The 20,834-nt window shown below is 36.8% G+C and overlaps 2 protein-coding genes across 3 annotated transcripts; both read left to right on the top strand.

The window, feature by feature from the left end:
- Positions 1-9,886: 9,886 nt before the first annotated feature.
- Positions 9,887-11,468, top strand: LOC117377883 (C-X-C motif chemokine 10-like). 2 transcript variants are annotated; one of them, XM_033974395.2, is made up of 4 exons: positions 9,887-10,015; positions 10,448-10,568; positions 10,655-10,735; positions 10,879-11,468. In XM_033974395.2, exons 1-4 carry the CDS (start codon positions 9,949-9,951, stop codon positions 10,889-10,891), a joined length of 282 nt encoding a protein of 93 aa, XP_033830286.1. In that variant the 5' UTR covers positions 9,887-9,948; the 3' UTR covers positions 10,892-11,468. The 2 variants fall into 2 exon arrangements, with proteins under 2 accessions (XP_033830286.1, XP_033830285.1); XM_033974394.2 differs by having other exon boundaries at positions 9,897-10,015; positions 10,655-10,747; positions 10,879-11,448.
- A 1,490-nt stretch (positions 11,469-12,958) lies between these two features.
- Positions 12,959-20,493, top strand: LOC117378065 (putative monooxygenase p33MONOX). The gene is made up of 8 exons (XM_033974602.2): positions 12,959-13,116; positions 13,980-14,053; positions 14,298-14,482; positions 14,722-14,830; positions 14,978-15,105; positions 18,927-19,078; positions 19,159-19,328; positions 19,717-20,493. Exons 2-8 carry the CDS (start codon positions 14,026-14,028, stop codon positions 19,920-19,922), a joined length of 978 nt encoding a protein of 325 aa, XP_033830493.1. The 5' UTR covers positions 12,959-13,116; positions 13,980-14,025; the 3' UTR covers positions 19,923-20,493.
- Positions 20,494-20,834: the final 341 nt, after the last annotated feature.

Genomic DNA, 20,834 nt, shown 5'->3' with positions numbered 1-20,834 from the left:
TGTATTGTGTGTGTGTTGTGTGTATCTCGTGGGCTGACACACTGTATTGTGTGTGTGTGTGTGTTGTGTGTATCTCGTGGGCTGACACACTGTGTGTGTGTGTGTGTTGTGTGTATCTCGTGGGCTGACACAGTGTGTTGTGTGTATCTCGTGGGCTGACACACTGTGTGTGTGTGTGTTGTGTGTATCTCGTGGGCTGACACACTGTGTGTGTGTGTGTTGTGTGTATCTCGTGGGCTGACACACTGTATTATGTGTGTGTGTGTGTTGTGTGTATCTCGTGGGCTGACACACTGTATTGTGTGTGTGTGTGTGTTGTGTGTATCTCGTGGGCTGACACACTGTATTGTGTGTGTGTGTGTGTGTGTGTGTTGTGTGTATCTCGTGGGCTGACACACTGTATTATGTGTGTGTGTGTGTGTGTTGTGTGTATCTCGTGGGCTGACACACTGTATTGTGTGTGTGTGTGTTGTGTGTATCTCGTGGGCTGACACACTGTATTATGTGTGTGTGTGTGTGTGTGTTGTGTGTATCTCGTGGGCTGACACACTGTATTGTGTGTGTGTGTGTGTTGTGTGTATCTCGTGGGCTGACACACTGTATTGTGTGTGTGTGTTGTGTGTATCTCGTGGGCTGACACACTGTATTGTGTGTGTGTGTGTGTGTTGTGTGTATCTCGTGGGCTGACACACTGTATTATGTGTGTGTGTGTGTGTTGTGTGTATCTCGTGGGCTGACACACTGTATTATGTGTGTGTGTGTGTTGTGTGTATCTCGTGGGCTGACACACTGTATGGTGTGTGTGTGTGTGTGTGTGTGTGTTGTGTGTATCTCGTGGGCTGACACACTGTATTGTGTGTGTGTGTGTGTGTGTTGTGTGTATCTCGTGGGCTGACACACTGTATTGTGTGTGTGTGTGTGTGTTGTGTGTATCTCGTGGGCTGACACACTGTATTGTGTGTGTGTGTGTGTGTTGTGTGTATCTCGTGGGCTGACACACTGTATTGTGTGTGTGTGTGTGTGTGTGTGTGTTGTGTGTATCTCGTGGGCTGACACACTGTATTGTGTGTGTGTGTGTGTTGTGTGTATCTCGTGGGCTGACATATTGGCTGCTCTTTCACAGATAAAGGTAAAAAATCTCTCACATTTTGCAGCATTGTTTGAATATGAATCTGATTTTCATTTTGTGAAAGTGTTTTTGATTTAGTCGCATTTCTCTTCACTTCTGCTTTCAAATAAACTCACTGAGCCAGACGGAAGTGAAACAGAACCCGTCTGTCTGCGATTGCCAAAGAGGGCAGTGAGTCAGGAGCAGGACAGAAGCCCCTCTGAAGTGTGTGAAAGTGAAACTATATCAGGACATTACTGTAAAACCTGGAACAAACACAAAACAAAAGAAAAAATAACTTTATTTATAAAATAATTCAAATAAAAAGAACGTCTATGAGCAGCTCAGCAGTTTGTGTGTGTGTCTGTGTATGTTTGTGTGCGTGTGTCTGTGTGTCTCTGTGCGTGTGTGTGTGCGTCTCTGTTTGTGTATGTGCATGTGTGTGTGTGTGTGTGTGTGTGTGTCTGTGTGGGGGTGTGTGTGTTGGGGTGTGTGTGGGGGTGTGTTTGTGTGTGTGGGGGTCTGTTACTATACTTAAACATTTACTATACTTAAACATTTACTATACTTAAACATTTACTATACTTACATTTACTATACTTACATTTACTATACTTAAACATTTACTATACTTAAACATTTACTATACTTAAACATTTACTATACTTACATTTACTATACTTACGTTCACTATACTTAAACATTTACTATTTTTACATTTACTATACTTACATTTACTATTTTTACATTTACTATTTTTACATTTACTATACTTACATTTACTATACTTACATTTACTATACTTACATTTACTATACTTACATTTGCTATACTTACATTTACTATACTTATATTGACTATACTTACATTTACTATACTTAAACATTGACTATACTTATATTTACTATACTTACAGTTACTATACTTAAACATTTACTATACTTAAAAATTTACGATACTTAAACATTTACTATACTTACATTTACTATACTTACATTTACTATACTTACATTTGCTATACTTACATTTACTATACTTATATTGACTATACTTACATTTACTATACTTAAACATTGACTATACTTATATTTACTATACTTACAGTTACTATACTTAAACATTTACTATACTTAAAAATTTACGATACTTAAACATTTACTATACTTACATTTACTATACTTACATTTACTATACTTATATTGACTATACTTACATTTACTATACTTAAACATTTACTATACTTACATTTACTATACTTACATTTACTATACTTACATTTACTATACTTAAACATTTACTATACTTACATTTACTATACTTACATTTACTATACTTAAACATTGACTATACTTATATTTACTATACTTACAGTTACTATACTTAAACATTTACTATACTTAAAAATTTACGATACTTAAACATTTACTATACTTACATTTACTATACTTACATTTACTATACTTATATTTACTATACTTACAGTTACTATACTTAAACATTTACTATACTTAAACATTTACTATACTTAAACATTTACTATACTTACATTTACTATACTTACATTTACTATTTTTACATTTACTATTTTTACATTTACTATACTTACATTTACTATACTTACATTTACTATACTTACATTTGCTATACTTACATTTACTATACTTATATTGACTATACTTACATTTACTATACTTAAACATTGACTATACTTATATTTACTATACTTACAGTTACTATACTTAAACATTTACTATACTTAAAAATTTACGATACTTAAACATTTACTATACTTACATTTACTATACTTACATTTACTATACTTACATTTACTATACTTAAACATTGACTATACTTATATTTACTATACTTACAGTTACTATACTTAAACATTTACTATACTTAAAAATTTACGATACTTAAACATTTACTATACTTACATTTACTATACTTACATTTACTATACTTATATTGACTATACTTACATTTACTATACTTAAACATTTACTATACTTACATTTACTATACTTACATTTACTATACTTACATTTACTATACTTACATTTGCTATACTTACATTTACTATACTTATATTGACTATACTTACATTTACTATACTTAAACATTGACTATACTTATATTTGACTATACTACAGTTACTATACTTAAACATTTACTATACTTAAAAATTTACGATACTTAAACATTTACTATACTTACATTTACTATACTTACATTTACTATACTTACATTTACTATACTTAAACATTGACTATACTTATATTTACTATACTTACAGTTACTATACTTAAACATTTACTATACTTAAACATTTACTATACTTACATTTACTATACTTACATTTACTATACTTATATTGACTATACTTACATTTACTATACTTAAACATTTACTATACTTACATTTACTATACTTACATTTACTATACTTACATTTACTATACTTAAACATTTACTATACTTACATTTACTATACTTACATTTACTATACTTACATTTACTATACTTAAACATTGACTATACTTATATTTACTATACTTACAGTTACTATACTTAAACATTTACTATACTTAAAAATTTACGATACTTAAACATTTACTATACTTACATTTACTATACTTACATTTACTATACTTATATTTACTATACTTACAGTTACTATACTTAAACATTTACTATACTTAAACATTTACTATACTTAAACATTTACTATACTTACATTTACTATACTTACATTTACTATTTTTACATTTACTATTTTTACATTTACTATACTTACATTTACTATACTTACATTTACTATACTTAAACATTTACTATACTTACATTTACTATACTTAAACATTTACTATACTTAAACATTTACTATACTTACATTTACTATACTTACATTTACTATACTTATATTGACTATACTTACATTTACTATACTTAAACATTTACTATACTTACATTTACTATACTTACATTTACTATACTTACATTTACTATACTTACATTTGCTATACTTACATTTACTATACTTATATTGACTATACTTACATTTACTATACTTAAACATTGACTATACTTATATTTACTATACTTACAGTTACTATACTTAAACATTTACTATACTTAAAAATTTACGATACTTAAACATTTACTATACTTACATTTACTATACTTACATTTACTATACTTACATTTACTATACTTAAACATTGACTATACTTATATTTACTATACTTACAGTTACTATACTTAAACATTTACTATACTTAAAAATTTACGATACTTAAACATTTACTATACTTACATTTACTATACTTACATTTACTATACTTATATTGACTATACTTACATTTACTATACTTAAACATTTACTATACTTACATTTACTTTACTTACATTTACTATACTTACATTTACTATACTTAAACATTTACTATACTTACATTTACTATACTTACATTTACTATACTTACATTTACTATACTTAAACATTGACTATACTTATATTTACTATACTTACAGTTACTATACTTAAACATTTACTATACTTAAAAATTTACGATACTTAAACATTTACTATACTTACATTTACTATACTTACATTTACTATACTTATATTTACTATACTTACAGTTACTATACTTAAACATTTACTATACTTAAACATTTACTATACTTAAACATTTACTATACTTACATTTACTATACTTACATTTACTATTTTTACATTTACTATTTTTACATTTACTATACTTACATTTACTATACTTACATTTACTATACTTAAACATTTACTATACTTACATTTACTATACTTAAACATTTACTATACTTAAACATTTACTATACTTACATTTACTATTTTTACATTTACTATTTTTACATTTACTATACTTACATTTACTATACTTACATTTACTATACTTAAACATTTACTATACTTACATTTACTATACTTAAACATTTACTATACTTACATTTACTATACTTACATTTACTATACTTACATTTACTATTTTTACATTTACTATACTTACATTTACTATTTTTACATTTACTATACTTACATTTACTATTTTTACATTTACTATACTTACATTTACTATACTTAAACATTTACTATACTTATATTTACTATACTTACATTTACTATACTTACATTTACTATACTTACATTTACTATACTTAAACATTTACTATACTTAAACATTTACTATACTTACATTTACTATACTTACATTTACTATACTTACATTTACTATACTTACATTTACTATACTTAAACATTTACTATACTTAAACATTTACTATACTTATATTTACTATACTTACATTTACTATACTTACATTTACTATACTTAAACATTTACTATACTTAAACATTTACTATACTTAAACATTTACTATACTTAAACATTTACTATACTTACATTTACTATACTTAAACATTTACTATACTTACATTTACTATACTTACATTTACTATACTTAAACATTTACTATACTTAAACATTTACTATACTTACATTTACTATACTTACATTTACTATTTTTACATTTACTATACTTACATTTACTATACTTAAAAATTTACTATACTTAAACATTTACTATACTTACATTTACTATACTTACATTTACTATACTTAAAAATTTACTATACTTAAACATTTACTATACTTACATTTACTATACTTACATTTACTATACTTATATTTACTATACTTAAACATTTACTATACTTACATTTACTATACTTAAACATTTACTATACTTACATTTACTATACTTAAACATTTACTATACTTACATTTACTATACTTACATTTACTATACTTAAACATTTACTATACTTACATTTACTATACTTAAACATTTACTATACTTACATTTACTATACTTACATTTACTATACTTACATTTACTATACTTACATTTACTATTTTTACATTTACTATTTTTACATTTACTATTTTTACATTTACTATACTTACATTTACTATACTTAAACATTTACTATACTTACATTTACTATACTTACATTTACTATACTTACATTTACTATACTTAAACATTTACTATACTTATATTTACTATACTTACATTTACTATACTTACATTTACTATACTTACATTTACTATACTTAAACATTTACTATACTTATATTTACTATACTTACATTTACTATACTTAAACATTTACTATTTTTACATTTACTATTTTTACATTTACTATACTTACATTTACTATACTTAAACATTTACTATACTTACATTTACTATACTTAAACATTTACTATTTTTACATTTACTATTTTTACATTTACTATACTTACATTTACTATACTTAAACATTTACTATACTTATATTTACTATACTTACATTTACTATACTTAAACATTTACTATACTTAAACATTTACTATACTTACATTTACTATACTTACATTTACTATTTTTACATTTACTATACTTACATTTACTATACTTACATTTACTATACTTAAACATTTACTATACTTACATTTACTATACTTACATTTACTATACTTAAACATTTACTATACTTATATTTACTATACTTAAACATTTACTATACTTATATTTACTATACTTACAGTTACTATACTTAAACATTTACTATACTTAAACATTTACTATACTTACATTTACTATACTTACATTTACTATTTTTACATTTACTATTTTTACATTTACTATTTTTACATTTACTATACTTACATTTACTATACTTACATTTACTATACTTATATTTACTATACTTACATTTACTATACTTAAACATTTACTATACTTACATTTACTATACTTAAACATTTACTATACTTAAACATTTACTATACTTATATTTACTATACTTACATTTACTATACTTAAACATTTACTATTTTTACATTTACTATTTTTACATTTACTATACTTACATTTACTATACTTACATTTACTATACTTAAACATTTACTATACTTATATTTACTATACTTAAACATTTACTATACTTATATTTACTATACTTACATTTACTATACTTAAACATTTACTATACTTACATTTACTATACTTAAACATTTACTATACTTATATTTACTATACTTAAACATTTACTATACTTATATTTACTATACTTACATTTACTATACTTACATTTACTATACTTAAACATTTACTATACTTACATTTACTATACTTACATTTACTATACTTAAACATTTACTATACTTATATTTACTATACTTACAGTTACTATACTTAAAAATTTACTATACTTAAACATTTACTATACTTACATTTACTATACTTACATTTACTATACTTAAACATTTACTATACTTATATTTACTATACTTACAGTTACTATACTTAAAAATTTACTATACTTAAACATTTACTATACTTACATTTACTATACTTACATTTACTATTTTTACATTTACTATACTTAAACATTTACTATACTTAAACATTTACTATACTTAAACATTTACTATACTTATATTTACTATACTTACAGTTACTATACTTAAAAATTTACTATACTTAAACATTTACTATACTTACATTTACTATACTTACATTTACTATACTTAAAAATTTACTATACTTAAACATTTACTATACTTAAACATTTACTATACTTACATTTACTATACTTATATTTACTATACTTACAGTTACTATACTTAAACATTTACTATACTTAAAAATTTACTATACTTAAACATTTACTATACTTACATTTACTATACTTACATTTACTATTTTTACATTTACTATTTTTACATTTACTATACTTACATTCACTATACTTAAACATTTACTATACTTAAACATTTACTATACTTATATTTACCATACTTACAGTTACTATACTTAAACATTTACTATACTTATATTTACCATACTTACAGTTACTATACTTAAACATTTACTATACTTCATAATGTGTGTGTGAGCAGTGATACGTCAACGACTTTTAGCACGATTTTATTAATAAAACAAACGGAAAGTGAGGCAATTTCCACAGAAACAGAAATTTATCAACCACGAGAAAAGGAAGAGGCATCAGCCGCTTCAGTTTCCTCTTATTTAAGAAACTTGCACTGAACTGAAGTGAGTGGGAAGCCCCTCGGACCATCAGCCCCACAAATAACTGAAATAAACAATATTTCATCATTTCCATCATCGCCCCCGGCCTCACCACACGCTCACACCTTTACACTGTCACACACACACACACACACCCCGACACACACAGACACACACAGACACACACAGACACACAGACACACAGACACACAATGTGCCAAAGGAAGTATATTTGTACAGCACAATTTATACACAAAGTAATTCAAAGTGCTTTACAGAATAAGAAAGACATTAAAATACAGGAACCTGCACAAAACTCAAACTGACTCCCCACGTGTAGTCCTGACTCTGGGACCAGCGGGAGGCCGGGACTAAACCAGGACTAAACCAGGACTAAACCAGGACTGAAGCAGGACTAAACCAGGACTAAACCAGGACTAAACCAGGACTAAACCAGGACTAAACCAGGACTAAACCAGGACTGAAGCAGGACTAAACCAGGACTAAACCAGGACTAAACCAGGACTGAAGCAGGACTAAACCAGGACTAAACTAGGACTAAACCAGGACTGAAGCAGGACTAAACCAGGACTAAACCAGGACTAAACCAGAACTAAACCAGGACTAAACCAAGACTAAACCAGGACTGAAGCAGGACTAAACCAGGACTAAACCAGGACTAAACCAGGACTAAACCAGGACTAAACCAGGAATAAACCGGGATTAAACCAGGACTAAACCAGGACTAAACCAGGTCTACATCAGGAGGCCGGTCCCTGAAGTCCTCCTCATGTGAGATGGTTCTTGTGGCTCATGTGGGAGATGTTCTTTGGTGCTGGTCCATGGAGAGACTTGTTCACACTGAGCTGCTTTAAAGTCTCTGAGCCACAGGAGCCAGAGACCTGAGCCACAGGACACATGTGAAATACTTCCTGGTTCTAGTCCTGACCCGAGCAGCAGTGTTCTGGATGTTCTGGATGTTCTGGATGTTCTGGATGTTCTGGATGTTCTGTTCTGTGGCTCGTTTGGAGAGTCCAGTGATCAGGACGTTACAATCATCTGACCTCCTGGACACAAATGCAGGATAAGTCTCTGGTTTTGACAGTTTACCTTTGATTTTTGATGTTTTTAGATGTAAAAAGCTGCAGATGTTACTGATTTGATGTGTCTGTTAAAGTTCAAGTCTGAGTCCATTTTTACCTCGAGATTTCTGTCCTGATTTGAAGGTTTTAGAGAGAGAGACTGGAGGTGACGCTGACATTTTATGTTTCTGTGGTCAAAGATGATTATTTCAGACACACACACAACACACACGCACACACACCCCACACACACACGCACACAGTGTTACTTTTACTTTCAGTGCAGTTATATATTTGTGAAAGTACAGATACTGCTCTACTATATATATATATATGAACTTTACAGCTTATAAATATTTGCTTTTACATCAGATTAAAACTTTGATTTGTTTTTATGTTAAAAATCTCCCTAATCTGCAAAAATGACAAAAAGAGGGGGCGGAGTCTGTGGTTTTCACTCTGCAGAATCTTGCAGTTTCACTTTCCAGTCTCTGTGCAGTTTCCTTTTTCTCAGATCTATGATGTCATGCTTCTTGAAAGTATAAAAGTCAGTGTCCAGAGGCAGAACTCTCACAGACTTCAGCGTCCAGCTCCTGACCAAACATCATCATCATCATCATCATCATCATCTGTCCTCAACATGAACGACAACAGCATCAGAGTCCTGCTGGTCATCGCCGCGCTGGCCTTCATTTGCCACGCACAACGTAAGGCTTTATACTTTAATCTTTATTAGGCTGTCTTCATATATGTATGTATGTGTGTGTGTGTGTATATATATATATATATATATATATATATATATATATATATATATATATATATATATATATATATATATATATACATATATATATATATATATATATATATATATATATATATATATATATATATATATATATATATACTTTCTGTCACAAGATTAAACTGAGTAACTGAGTAAAATGTTTTGATTTAGGTCATTCATGATGAGGACATACACAGATAATACATAAACACATATAAAACATAAAAACACATATAAACATAAAACACATATAAATTATATATAAACACATAAACACATATAAATCATATATAAACATATATAATCATATCACATTATTCTGGAGTCTCATGAAAGGTCTTTGTTGTAGAAAACCAGTCTGGGCAGCAGTGTCTGTGCTCCTCTGTGAGGAACAAAGTCGATGTAAGAAGAAACATCTCAGACATTCAGATCTACCCGGCCTCAGACTTCTGCCGCCAAGTCGAGATTGTGTAAGTCACAAATGAGACAATCAGTCGCCATAGAAACGACTATCGGCTGTAACCTGTAGTTAAAGAAAACTCTATTTGCTCTTCAGCATCACCAACAAACAGGGCGGACGATACTGCCTCAACCCCCAGCTCAAAGCCGTCAAGACGTTTCTGACCAGAATGACCGGGTCAGTCTCTAAGTGAGTGTGTGTATATATATACACACACACACACACACACACACCCACACACACACACACACACAAGTTTATGTTTCAAACTAAATATACAATAATGTCTAATAAAACAGGCTTGTGTCTGTCCCGTTCAGGTCAAAGAAGTAAAACGCTGGAGCCTCAAACACAAGACCAGCTTTAAAAATCTGAGACAACTGACCCCCCTCTGACCTCCCCTTGACCCCTCTCTGACCTCCCTCTGACCTCTCTCTGACCTCCCTCTGACCTCTCTCTGACCTCCCCTTTGACCTCTCTCTGACCTCCCTCTGACCCCCCTCTGACCTCCCTCTGACCCCCCTCTGACCTCCCTCTGACCTCCCTCTGACCTCCCTCTGACCTCCCTCTGACCTCCCTCTGACCTCTCTCTGACCTCCGAGCAGCTCCCCACCGTCACACTGGATGTACAACGGTGGAAACAGAAGTTTAGTGTTTTACACTGTAGTGTTTTTGATGTGTCATTTTAAGCTAAAGGCCACAGGGCATTTCTGTTTTTACATTTTTTGTTTTTACATTTCTGTTTTTACATTTTTTGTTTTTACATTTCTGTTTTTACTGTTTAAATGTTTTTATAATTTAAGACTTGATGTGCAGTAAATGTTTTATATAGACGCATAAACTTTGTTTTGTTTGCACCACGTTTGAAACGGGGCCAATGAAAAAGCCTGAGGCCTTCACTGTTCTCTTGAATAAAAAATAAAGAAATAAGAAATGAGAAACTGTTTTATTTGTATTTATCATAAAATAGAATATATTTGAAAAATAACGCCCCCTGGTGGTTCACTGACCAAAATGAAAAGGAAAATGTTCCTCCTGCTGCGCGTCACAAGAGCCGAAGGAACCGATACTAGAAGTAATGAAGAGCCGAGCACAGAACAGCTCCTCTAACAACTCCTCCAACAGCTCCTCCAACAGCTCCTCCAACAACTCCTCCAACAACTCCTCCAACAGCTCCTCCAACAGCTCCTCCAACAGCTCCTCCAACAACTCCTCCAACAGCTCCTCCAACAGCTCCTCCAACAACTCCTCCAACAACTCCTCCAACAGCTCCTCCAACAACTCCTCCAACAGCTCCTCCAACAACTCCAACGACTCCTCCAACAGCTCCTCCAACAACTCCTCCAGCAGCTCCTCCAACAGCTCCTCACTGATGAGAGAGCGGGAGATCCATCCCAAAACCCGAGGCCTCAACACTTAAAAAAAAACAACACAAAACTGGTGTCAGACACATGTCTGTGGTACAAAAAAAAGAGCAATAGTCTGTAAGAGCTGACTAACAGGCTCAGGACCACCGGCTACAGACAGGGGGCGCACTCACAGGACGACCCGCGACGGACAGGGGGCGCACTGACAAGAGCGAGTGTCCACATTCTCTCAGAATGATAAAAAATAGGATGTGAAGTGGATGATGAGGCTAAAAACAGAGGGATTTAAAGGAGGCCCCGATGTGACGGAAGGTCACGGTAGTGTTTCAGTGGCTGTGGGTCACTAGTGTTTCAGTGGCTGTGGGTCACTAGTGTTTCAGTGGCTGTGGGTCACTAGTGTTTCAGTGGCTGTGGGTCACTAGTGTTTCAGTGGCTGTGGGTCACTAGTGTTTCAGTGGCTGTGGGTCACGGTAGTGTTTCAGTGGCTGTGGGTCACTAGTGTTTCAGTGGCTGTGGGTCACAGTAGTGTTTCAGTGGCTGTGGGTCACTAGTGTTTCAGTGGCTGTGGGTCACTAGTGTTTCAGTGGCTGTGGGTCACTAGTGTTTCAGTGGCTGTGGGTCACTAGTGTTTCAGTGGCTGTGGGTCACTAGTGTTTCAGTGGCTGTGGGTCACGGTAGTGTTTCAGTGGCTGTGGGTCACTAGTGTTTCAGTGGCTGTGGGTCACTAGTGTTTCAGTGGCTGTGGGTCACAGTAGTGTTTCAGTGGCTGTGGGTCACTAGTGTTTCAGTGGCTGTGGGTCACTAGTGTTTCAGTGGCTGTGGGTCACTAGTGTTTCAGTGGCTGTAGGTCACAGTAGTGTTTCAGTGGCTGTGGGTCACTAGTGTTTCAGTGGCTGTGGGTCACTAGTGTTTCAGTGGCTGTGGGTCACTAGTGTTTCAGTGGCTGTGGGTTCGTTTGCGTGTGTCCAGCACTTGCTGACGTCAGCGCGTGGGGTGGGGTGACTTCTAAAAGCAGCTCCTATTTCCCGAGAGCGCGCGCGGCATTACGCGCTTCCGTGCGTCCCGGAGGAGGACCGGAGCCTGCGGGTCTGTTTACAGTTTGTCCAAAAGTCATGGACGGACAAACAGATGGTGTTTGCTTTTTCTGTCGGCTCAACCAGCGCAGCAGCTGAAACAGCGCGAGGATTAAAGGTGCGTTTTATTTATGAAAGACTCGTGTGTTTTTCATCTAAAAGTGGAACGTGACTGTTCCTCAGTGTCAGGTGAACGCGCTCATCCCACAGACTCTCATTTAAGTTCATGTTTTTGCAAGTCACCGGGGCTCGCGCAGGAGCCGGAGCCGAAATAGACCGATAGAATGATTCACTGAGCCAAGGAGTCAAAGAGCCAAAGAGCCAAAGAGCCAAAGACTCAGGTCTGAAGCGGCTCCGACAGAGACTCATCTGTTAAACCTTAAAACAGCGACGACGTAGAGTCTGTTGTTGCTCTGGTCTGACACCAAACTCTGACACTTAGAGACACTAAGAGGTTTGGGTTTGTCTCATTGAACCAGAACAAATAGAACAGAAGAATAGAGAGAACGGAGAGAACAGACAGAACAGAGAGAATAGAAGAACAGACAGAGCAGAAGAACAGAGAGAACAGACGTGCTGTTAGAGGAGACATAACTGTAACTGGAGCGTAACTCTCTTTCTATTTGTGTAACATTCAGATATTAGATACTGTTTTTGAAGCATTTAACTGCAGATGGATATGTCATTTTAATCACATGTATAATGATAATCACATATATAATTTTAATCACATATATAATTTTAATCACATGTATAATGATAATCACATGTATAATGATAATCACATGTATAATGATAATCACATATATAATTTTAATCACATATGTAATTTTAATCACATATATCATTTTAATCACATGTATAATGATAATCACATACATAATGATAATCACATGTATAATGATAATCACATGTATAATGATAATCACATACATAATGATAATCACATGTATAATGATAATCATGTGATCTTTGGGACAGGTTTGGATTTCCAGGTCGAGCGCATTGGTCCTAAATTCGCTTCAACATGTCCTCGCTGCAAGGAGACGTCCCAGGTAACACTGTGTTTGCATAATAATGACGTATGTGTAGGAAATATAGTAATAGTGAAATAATAGGCTAACATTAAAGTATATGTGATAATCAGACAAAATATAACAACCATTAGTCTTAAGTGGAGTAAAGTTGCTGTTTTCATAATCCTGAGGCTCCAGACGTGCTGCTGTTTCATTCTTAAATAAAATGGCCCTGACTTTCTTTGTGTTGCTCTAAATAACAGTGTTTCTGTTGTTATTAAAGGCCTGGAGTCTGGATCTCCTTCTCTGTTTGGCGCCATCTCGTCTCCGGTGCCAATGTTCCGGCGTAACATGAGCTACGATGAGCTGATCGACGCGCCCCTGCACTCGCCTCCGTCCGACCTGCACGGGAGCGTCCTGTGGAAGGAGCCGCTCAAACCCCACTACAGGTTTAGGAACACGGCAGAGGTGTGTCAAGGATACTCATTAACTACATGTGCAGTGACCTTTGACCTTCTGTTGTCAATGTGCTCTTTGGCAACACACTGAACTTTAAACTGACCTCAAAATGTGACATGTGCGGCCCTCTGAGTGTGTGTGTGTGTGTGTCTAGGGTAACATTTTCTTTGTCTGTTTGTTTATCTGTCTGTTTGTTTATCTGTCTGTTTGTTTATCTGTCTGTTTGTTTGCTTATTTGTTTGTTGCAGGAGGTGGACAGCGGTGGGAAGTCAGTGAGTTTTGAGGTAGCTGCAGCGGCAAAGTCCCCTGTTCCCGTGGTCAAGGCCAAAGCGACCACTTTAATGAGCGCTCTGATGAGTGAGTCACAGTGTCTTTATTTATGAATCTAAATCTGAAAAATATAAACGGAGGTGTGACGGCCCCATCCCAGTCTCTTCAAATGTTCTGTATAACAGACTGTACCGCCGGACACTGACCTCTGACCTCTGACTCTGTTTGAACCAGAGCAAAGCCACGAGAATCTGCAGCGGTTCGAGCACCAGGCCGGTCTCACAGACACCGGCTACTCTCCACACAAAGGCCTGTCTGCAGAGGAGACGCGCTTCCACCGGAGGGCGGAGGGCACTCTGCCAGTGAGTACAGTGCAGGCTACACGCTACACGCTACAGGCTACACGCTACAGGCTACACGCTACAGGCTACACGCTACAGGCTACACGCTACAGGCTACAGGCTACAGGCTACACGCTACAGGCTACAGGCTACACGCTACAGGCTACACGCTACAGGCTACACGCTACAGGCTACACGCTACAGGCTACAGGCTACACGCTACAGGCTACACGCTACAGCAGGCATGTCCAAACTGCGGCCCGGGGGCCAAATGCGGCCCTCGGACCAATTTTTCTTGACCCTCAAGTTTCCAGGTGAATTGGCCTATTTTACTTTAAACAGTACTTTTTACTATATATTTCTGAAAATCTACTTTAACAAGCCCTTATCAAATATTTAATGTGTTCCATTGAGGATGTAAACATGAATAAAGGTCTAGTGGTTCAGTCTAACTTGTAATAATAACACAGATTTAAAGTATTCACTGTACTGGCGACCAGTCTATGGCCCTCAATCGGCCCTCGGCTTTGTCTGTGGTTTTATATGTGGCCCTGCATGAGAAAAGTTTGGACACCCCTGCGCTACAGGCTACACGCTACAGGCTACACGCTACAGGCTACACGCTACAGGCTACAGGCTACAGGCTACAGGCTACAGGCTACAGGCTACAGGCTACAGGCTACAGGCTACAGGCTACACGCTACAGGCTACACGCTACAGGCTACACGCTACAGGCTACACGCTACATGCTGCACACTAAACGCTACATGCTACACACTACACGATAAATGCTAATTGCTATACATTACATGTTACATACTACATGCTAGACTGCATGCTACACACTACACTTCCCATGCTAAACCTTACACCCTACATGCTACACACTACCACAACTGACTACACAGTACATGCTACATGCCACACACCAGTGATGTGACTATATTTAATCTGTCGGCCTGATCAGTGTTTTTGAGGCAGTAAATTACATTTATACACAGAATGTATGTGTCCCTCAGTCCAGGTCTGATCTAGAGTAAACGTCAAAGTTTAATCCGTCACTGGGCAAAAGTTTTAGAGTGAAGACGTTTGGCTGCTCGTCCAAGTCTCTTCTTCAGTTCTGGTCAGATTCCTGCTGGACACTGCCTCATATCTGTCTGAAGGAGGCGCTAACGACACTGAAACTGAAACAGCTTCTGTTCACAGTTTCTGTTTGTAGGATGGGTCGATGGAGCTACACTAAGTGTGCACTGTGCCCGAGTCATAATTAGTATATTCATCCTTAATGAGCCTACTGGCTCACTCTATTGTTCTCTTTGTGTTCCTTGTTTGCTTTGGGTCTGAGGATGGAGTTAAAGATGTAGGACAGATTATGTCTGACACCCCCATTCCTGTTCAAGGAAGGATTGTCTTTCCCAACAAAAATAGTTTCTTTAACTCAGATCTGAACCTCACTCTCTTCAAAGGAGTGGTCAGTGTCTTTGAGATGGAGATGGACAGCAGACTGACCTACAGACTGATGCACAGACTGACCTACAGACTGATGCACAGACTGACCTACAGACTGATGTACAGACTGATGCACAGACTGACCTACAGACTGATGCACAGACTGACCTACAGACTGATGTACAGACTGATGCACAGACTGACCTACAGACTGATGCACAGACTGACCTACAGACTGATGCACAGACTGACCTACAGACTGATGCACAGACTGACCTACAGACTGATGCACAGACTGACCTACAGACTGATGCACAGACTGACCTACAGACTGATGTACAGACTGACCTACAGACTGACCTACAGACTGATGCACAGACTGACCTACAGACTGATGCACAGACTGACCTACAGACTGATGCACAGACTGATGCACAGACTGACCTACAGACTGATGCACAGACTGACCTACAGACTGATGCACAGACTGACCTACAGACTGATGTACAGACTGACCTACAGACTGATGCACAGACTGACCTACAGACTGATGCACAGACTGACCTACAGACTCGATTCTTCCTTGAACAGGTGAAACAAGCCCACCTCATTTTCATTGTTTCACTTTATTTATTTATTTATTTATTTATTTATTTCGAGCGCATGTATCAGGTTCACTTAATGCACATTTTATAAATATCCTTATTTAAGCTCGAAAAGGTGAGGGAAGAAGAAAATGTATTAAATCCCACCCCTGTCTCCCATTAGCACATAAATTAAATGGCAGATGGACCAATCACAGCGCTTCTTCCAAGAGCACGTGACCTAAATCCTGTTAGCAAACTGAGCTAGCGCAGAGTTAGCACAGTTAGCACAGTTAGCACAGAGCGGAGTCCTGTTTCCTCCTTTCAGTTCTTAATCTCAGCAGCTATGGACAGAATGACACCGCACACGGAGCAGGATCGACACAAAAGACTAATTTTAAAAAGGTACGAGCGTAAATCTGAGTTTATAAATCTGAGTTCATAAATGTGAGTTTATAAATGAGTTCTGTCTGAGCGTTTGGTCCAGACGGAAAAAAGGCCTGATGCTAAGCTAACGGGCTAACTAGCGTAACGGCTAACGCTTCTGTGAGGTTAAAGACCGTTTATTCTCACGGGTTTATTAGATTTATTATATTTATCTGCGTCAGGCACAAACAAAAGACAAAGACTCAAAGATTCAAAAACGGCTCCAAATAAAGAGCCGGACAGAGCCGAGTCGACGGCTCTGAGACTCGGATCTTTGGGTCTGAGGGACCCTAACCGGCTCTGGAGCCACGAGGCACTTTACATTTACACTTTATATTTACAGTGAGGTAAAGGTGTTCACTCCTCTCTAAATATAAACACTTCAAGATAAAGTAAAGAAAAACCTAGAGCTTTTTCAGGTCAAACCGCAGAAAAAGAAAAAAATCCTCCAGAAACAGCTTTGTTTTTCTAAATGGACTGTGTGTGTGAGTGTGTGTGTGTGTAAAATTACACACAGAGTAAATACAGTTGATTTTCAGAGTTGTGTTTACGACACACTGGGCTCAAATGTGACTTTGTCCCTGTGACTCTGTTTGGGGTCACACGAGTGTTTGGACTGGCTCAGTTCCCAGAGTCTTTGTCCTTCAGCAGAGCCTCAGGTGAGTGGCTCTGACCACACACTGACGCACTTTGTCATTAGTGTTTTGTGTGTCCAGGGGTCACTGGCCTCCTGTTCTGGACGACTCTGTGGCTTCTGTTCCACGTGTGTTTTTCTCTCTGGAGGCCCGGTGTCACGACGTTTACTGTTTGGCAGAATCAGAATTTCAGTATAAAAATACATTGATACAAATGGCTGTACTCAGGCTTTGGACCAGCAGCTCCCTGTGGAAAAAGAGCCGATACATCTGAGGCGTGTCCAAATGAATCAAAACATAATTGACAGTGAAATAAAGTGCTTCTGTTTAGTGCGTTCTTTCAGGTGCTTCTGAGGTTCAAAAGCCCATGAGGCTGTGTTCTGCTGGTAAGTCGTTTAAATCAACGTGCCCTCCCACCCTGACCTCAGCAGAGTGCGGGCCTGCGGGTGAGGCCTGCGGGTGAGGCCTGCGGGTGAGGCCTGCGGGTGAGGCCTGCGGGTGAGGCCTGCGGGTGAGGCCTGCGGGTGAGGCCTGCGGGTGAGGCCTGCGGGTGAGGCTCAGGCTGTAGAAAGAATCTACAAGAAGTCTATTTTTCCTGGACACAGCAGTGGCTGATGTGGGTTTCAGATCATTATGTGTTTATCATGTGTAAATAAATCCACCTCGTCTCAAAGTTCTGACCCACCACGATCAGGATAAACCCTTCAAAGAACTGAGATGTACATGTGTTTTTGGTTTTCTCCTGCAGAAGTTGAAGATGCCAAGTGGGGACTTTAGGGAGGACAGGCTTACAACATCCGCACAGTCCACTCCTGTTGGCACCCCCTCCGTCACCCCCAGTGTCACCCCCTCTGTCACCCCCAGTGTCACCCCACACTCGTCACCTGCCCTCAGCCGCAGGTATGTCACATTTATCCAAATTTAACACAACAAAATATGTCTCAGTGATTGTATTTGACTCAAATAACTGTTGTGAACAGAAACTGGTTTGCGGTGAACCCCGGCTCTTTTCTCACAGCACCAGAGCTGAGCCCTGCTCCCAGCGCAGACATGGGGAATGAGGGAGGGGGAGGAGACAAATGGACCTTCTTTGGGTCTCGCTCCATGGTCCAGAAGTCCCCCACTGACCCGGGCTCTGACACAGGCACCGGTGAGTCACACGCTTTAAGTCCAAGTGTCTTTTATCTGTGTAAACCCTCAGTTGTCCAGATCTGACCCAGAGCAAAAGGCAAAGTTAAATTTGTCAACTGGACAAATCGTTTCTTCAGTTCTGGTCAGATGCTGGTGGCCACTGCCTTAAATCTGAGGGGAGGGGCTAACCACACTGAAACTGTAAACAGCTATTGTCTCCAGTTTCAGCTGGACCCTATTCAGTCCTCAAAGACCCTGCTATTGACAGATTTAACTTCGCCTTTTGCTATCCAAGTGTCTTTTATAACGAGCAGGGGTCAAACTAATATAGTTATTAGGGTTAGTCGGGTTAGACTTGTATCTTAGTGATGTGTTTCTTGGTATAACTTCTCAGTTGCCTGTTTCAGGCTTTTCCCTGCAGGCCTACTTCGGCCTTCAGAAGTCCTCCACCATGGACTACTCCAGCACACAGGTCAAACTGAACGTGGAGGACCCGGCCCACTTCGTGCCTCCTAAGATTGAAATCACAGGGATCGAGGCCAAACCACCTCCGGCCCGTCCACACAAACTCAAACCCCGGGACATGAACGTGCTCACCCCATCAGGCTTCTAATCCCTGTGCCATTCATGGAGCTGACCTTTGACCTCCCTGTAGCCACCCAGAGACTCATGTCTCTAATATTCTCCCCTCTCTGATGACCACCAACAAACGAGACGTCCCCTTGCAGCTCCATGTTTCACTTTTCTGTCAGTCAAGCTTATCCCCAGTGTTGTTTTGTTTGTGTTGAAATATGTCATCCGTTCATGATCGGGACCCCGCGTCTCGGGACCCCGCGTCTCGGGACGTCCCCGTCGTGCGTGTTCAGTGCCCATGTTGTAGCATTGCTTCTGCCTGTAAACTCGGGGGATTGGACTGCTGCTCCTGCTTAATGTTTGCATCAGGTTTTTTTTCTATATTGTGTAAAATTCTTTCATTTAATGGCAGAATCATTTCCACCATTTCATTTTTTTTATATTTGAAATTGCTTCTATAGTTTTTGTGTTTTTGTTTTTTGTTCTTCAAAGTACAATGACAAATTGTGTTATTAAATTGTTTGATTGCACAAGGAGCTCGTCTCCAGTTTGTAAATAAACAACTGATGTGGGACTGGACGGCTCCGTGTCTCAGTCAGAAAATGGTACAACTGAGGAACTTGTGTTTATTTCAGTGCTTCTCAAACATTTAGGATCTTTACAGATAAAGGAGATGCGTGTGGCCTGTGCTCTTCAGGTTTTAAAGAGCTTCTTTTTCTATTTGGACCTGGTTCATATTTGACTGTAGGTTTTGTGGTTTAAGGGTGAGTCCTTTTGGGTTTAAATCAGCTGAATTTCAGCATTGAACCTGGCAACACAAATGAGACTGAGGCTCATTCTGTTTACTGACTGGATATTGGTTTTGAATCAAAAGAAACGACTTGTCCAGTGTTTTTATGATTAAGAATAAATGCACATTAGCCTTGTTATCAGTAAAAGTTCTATTTGATTT

The sequence above is a fragment of the Periophthalmus magnuspinnatus genome, chromosome 10, assembly GCF_009829125.3.
Source record: "Periophthalmus magnuspinnatus isolate fPerMag1 chromosome 10, fPerMag1.2.pri, whole genome shotgun sequence".
NCBI lineage: Eukaryota > Metazoa > Chordata > Actinopteri > Gobiiformes > Gobiidae > Periophthalmus > Periophthalmus magnuspinnatus.
Note: the sequence above shows the minus strand (reverse complement) of the source record. Positions and strands in the feature narration are given on the sequence as shown.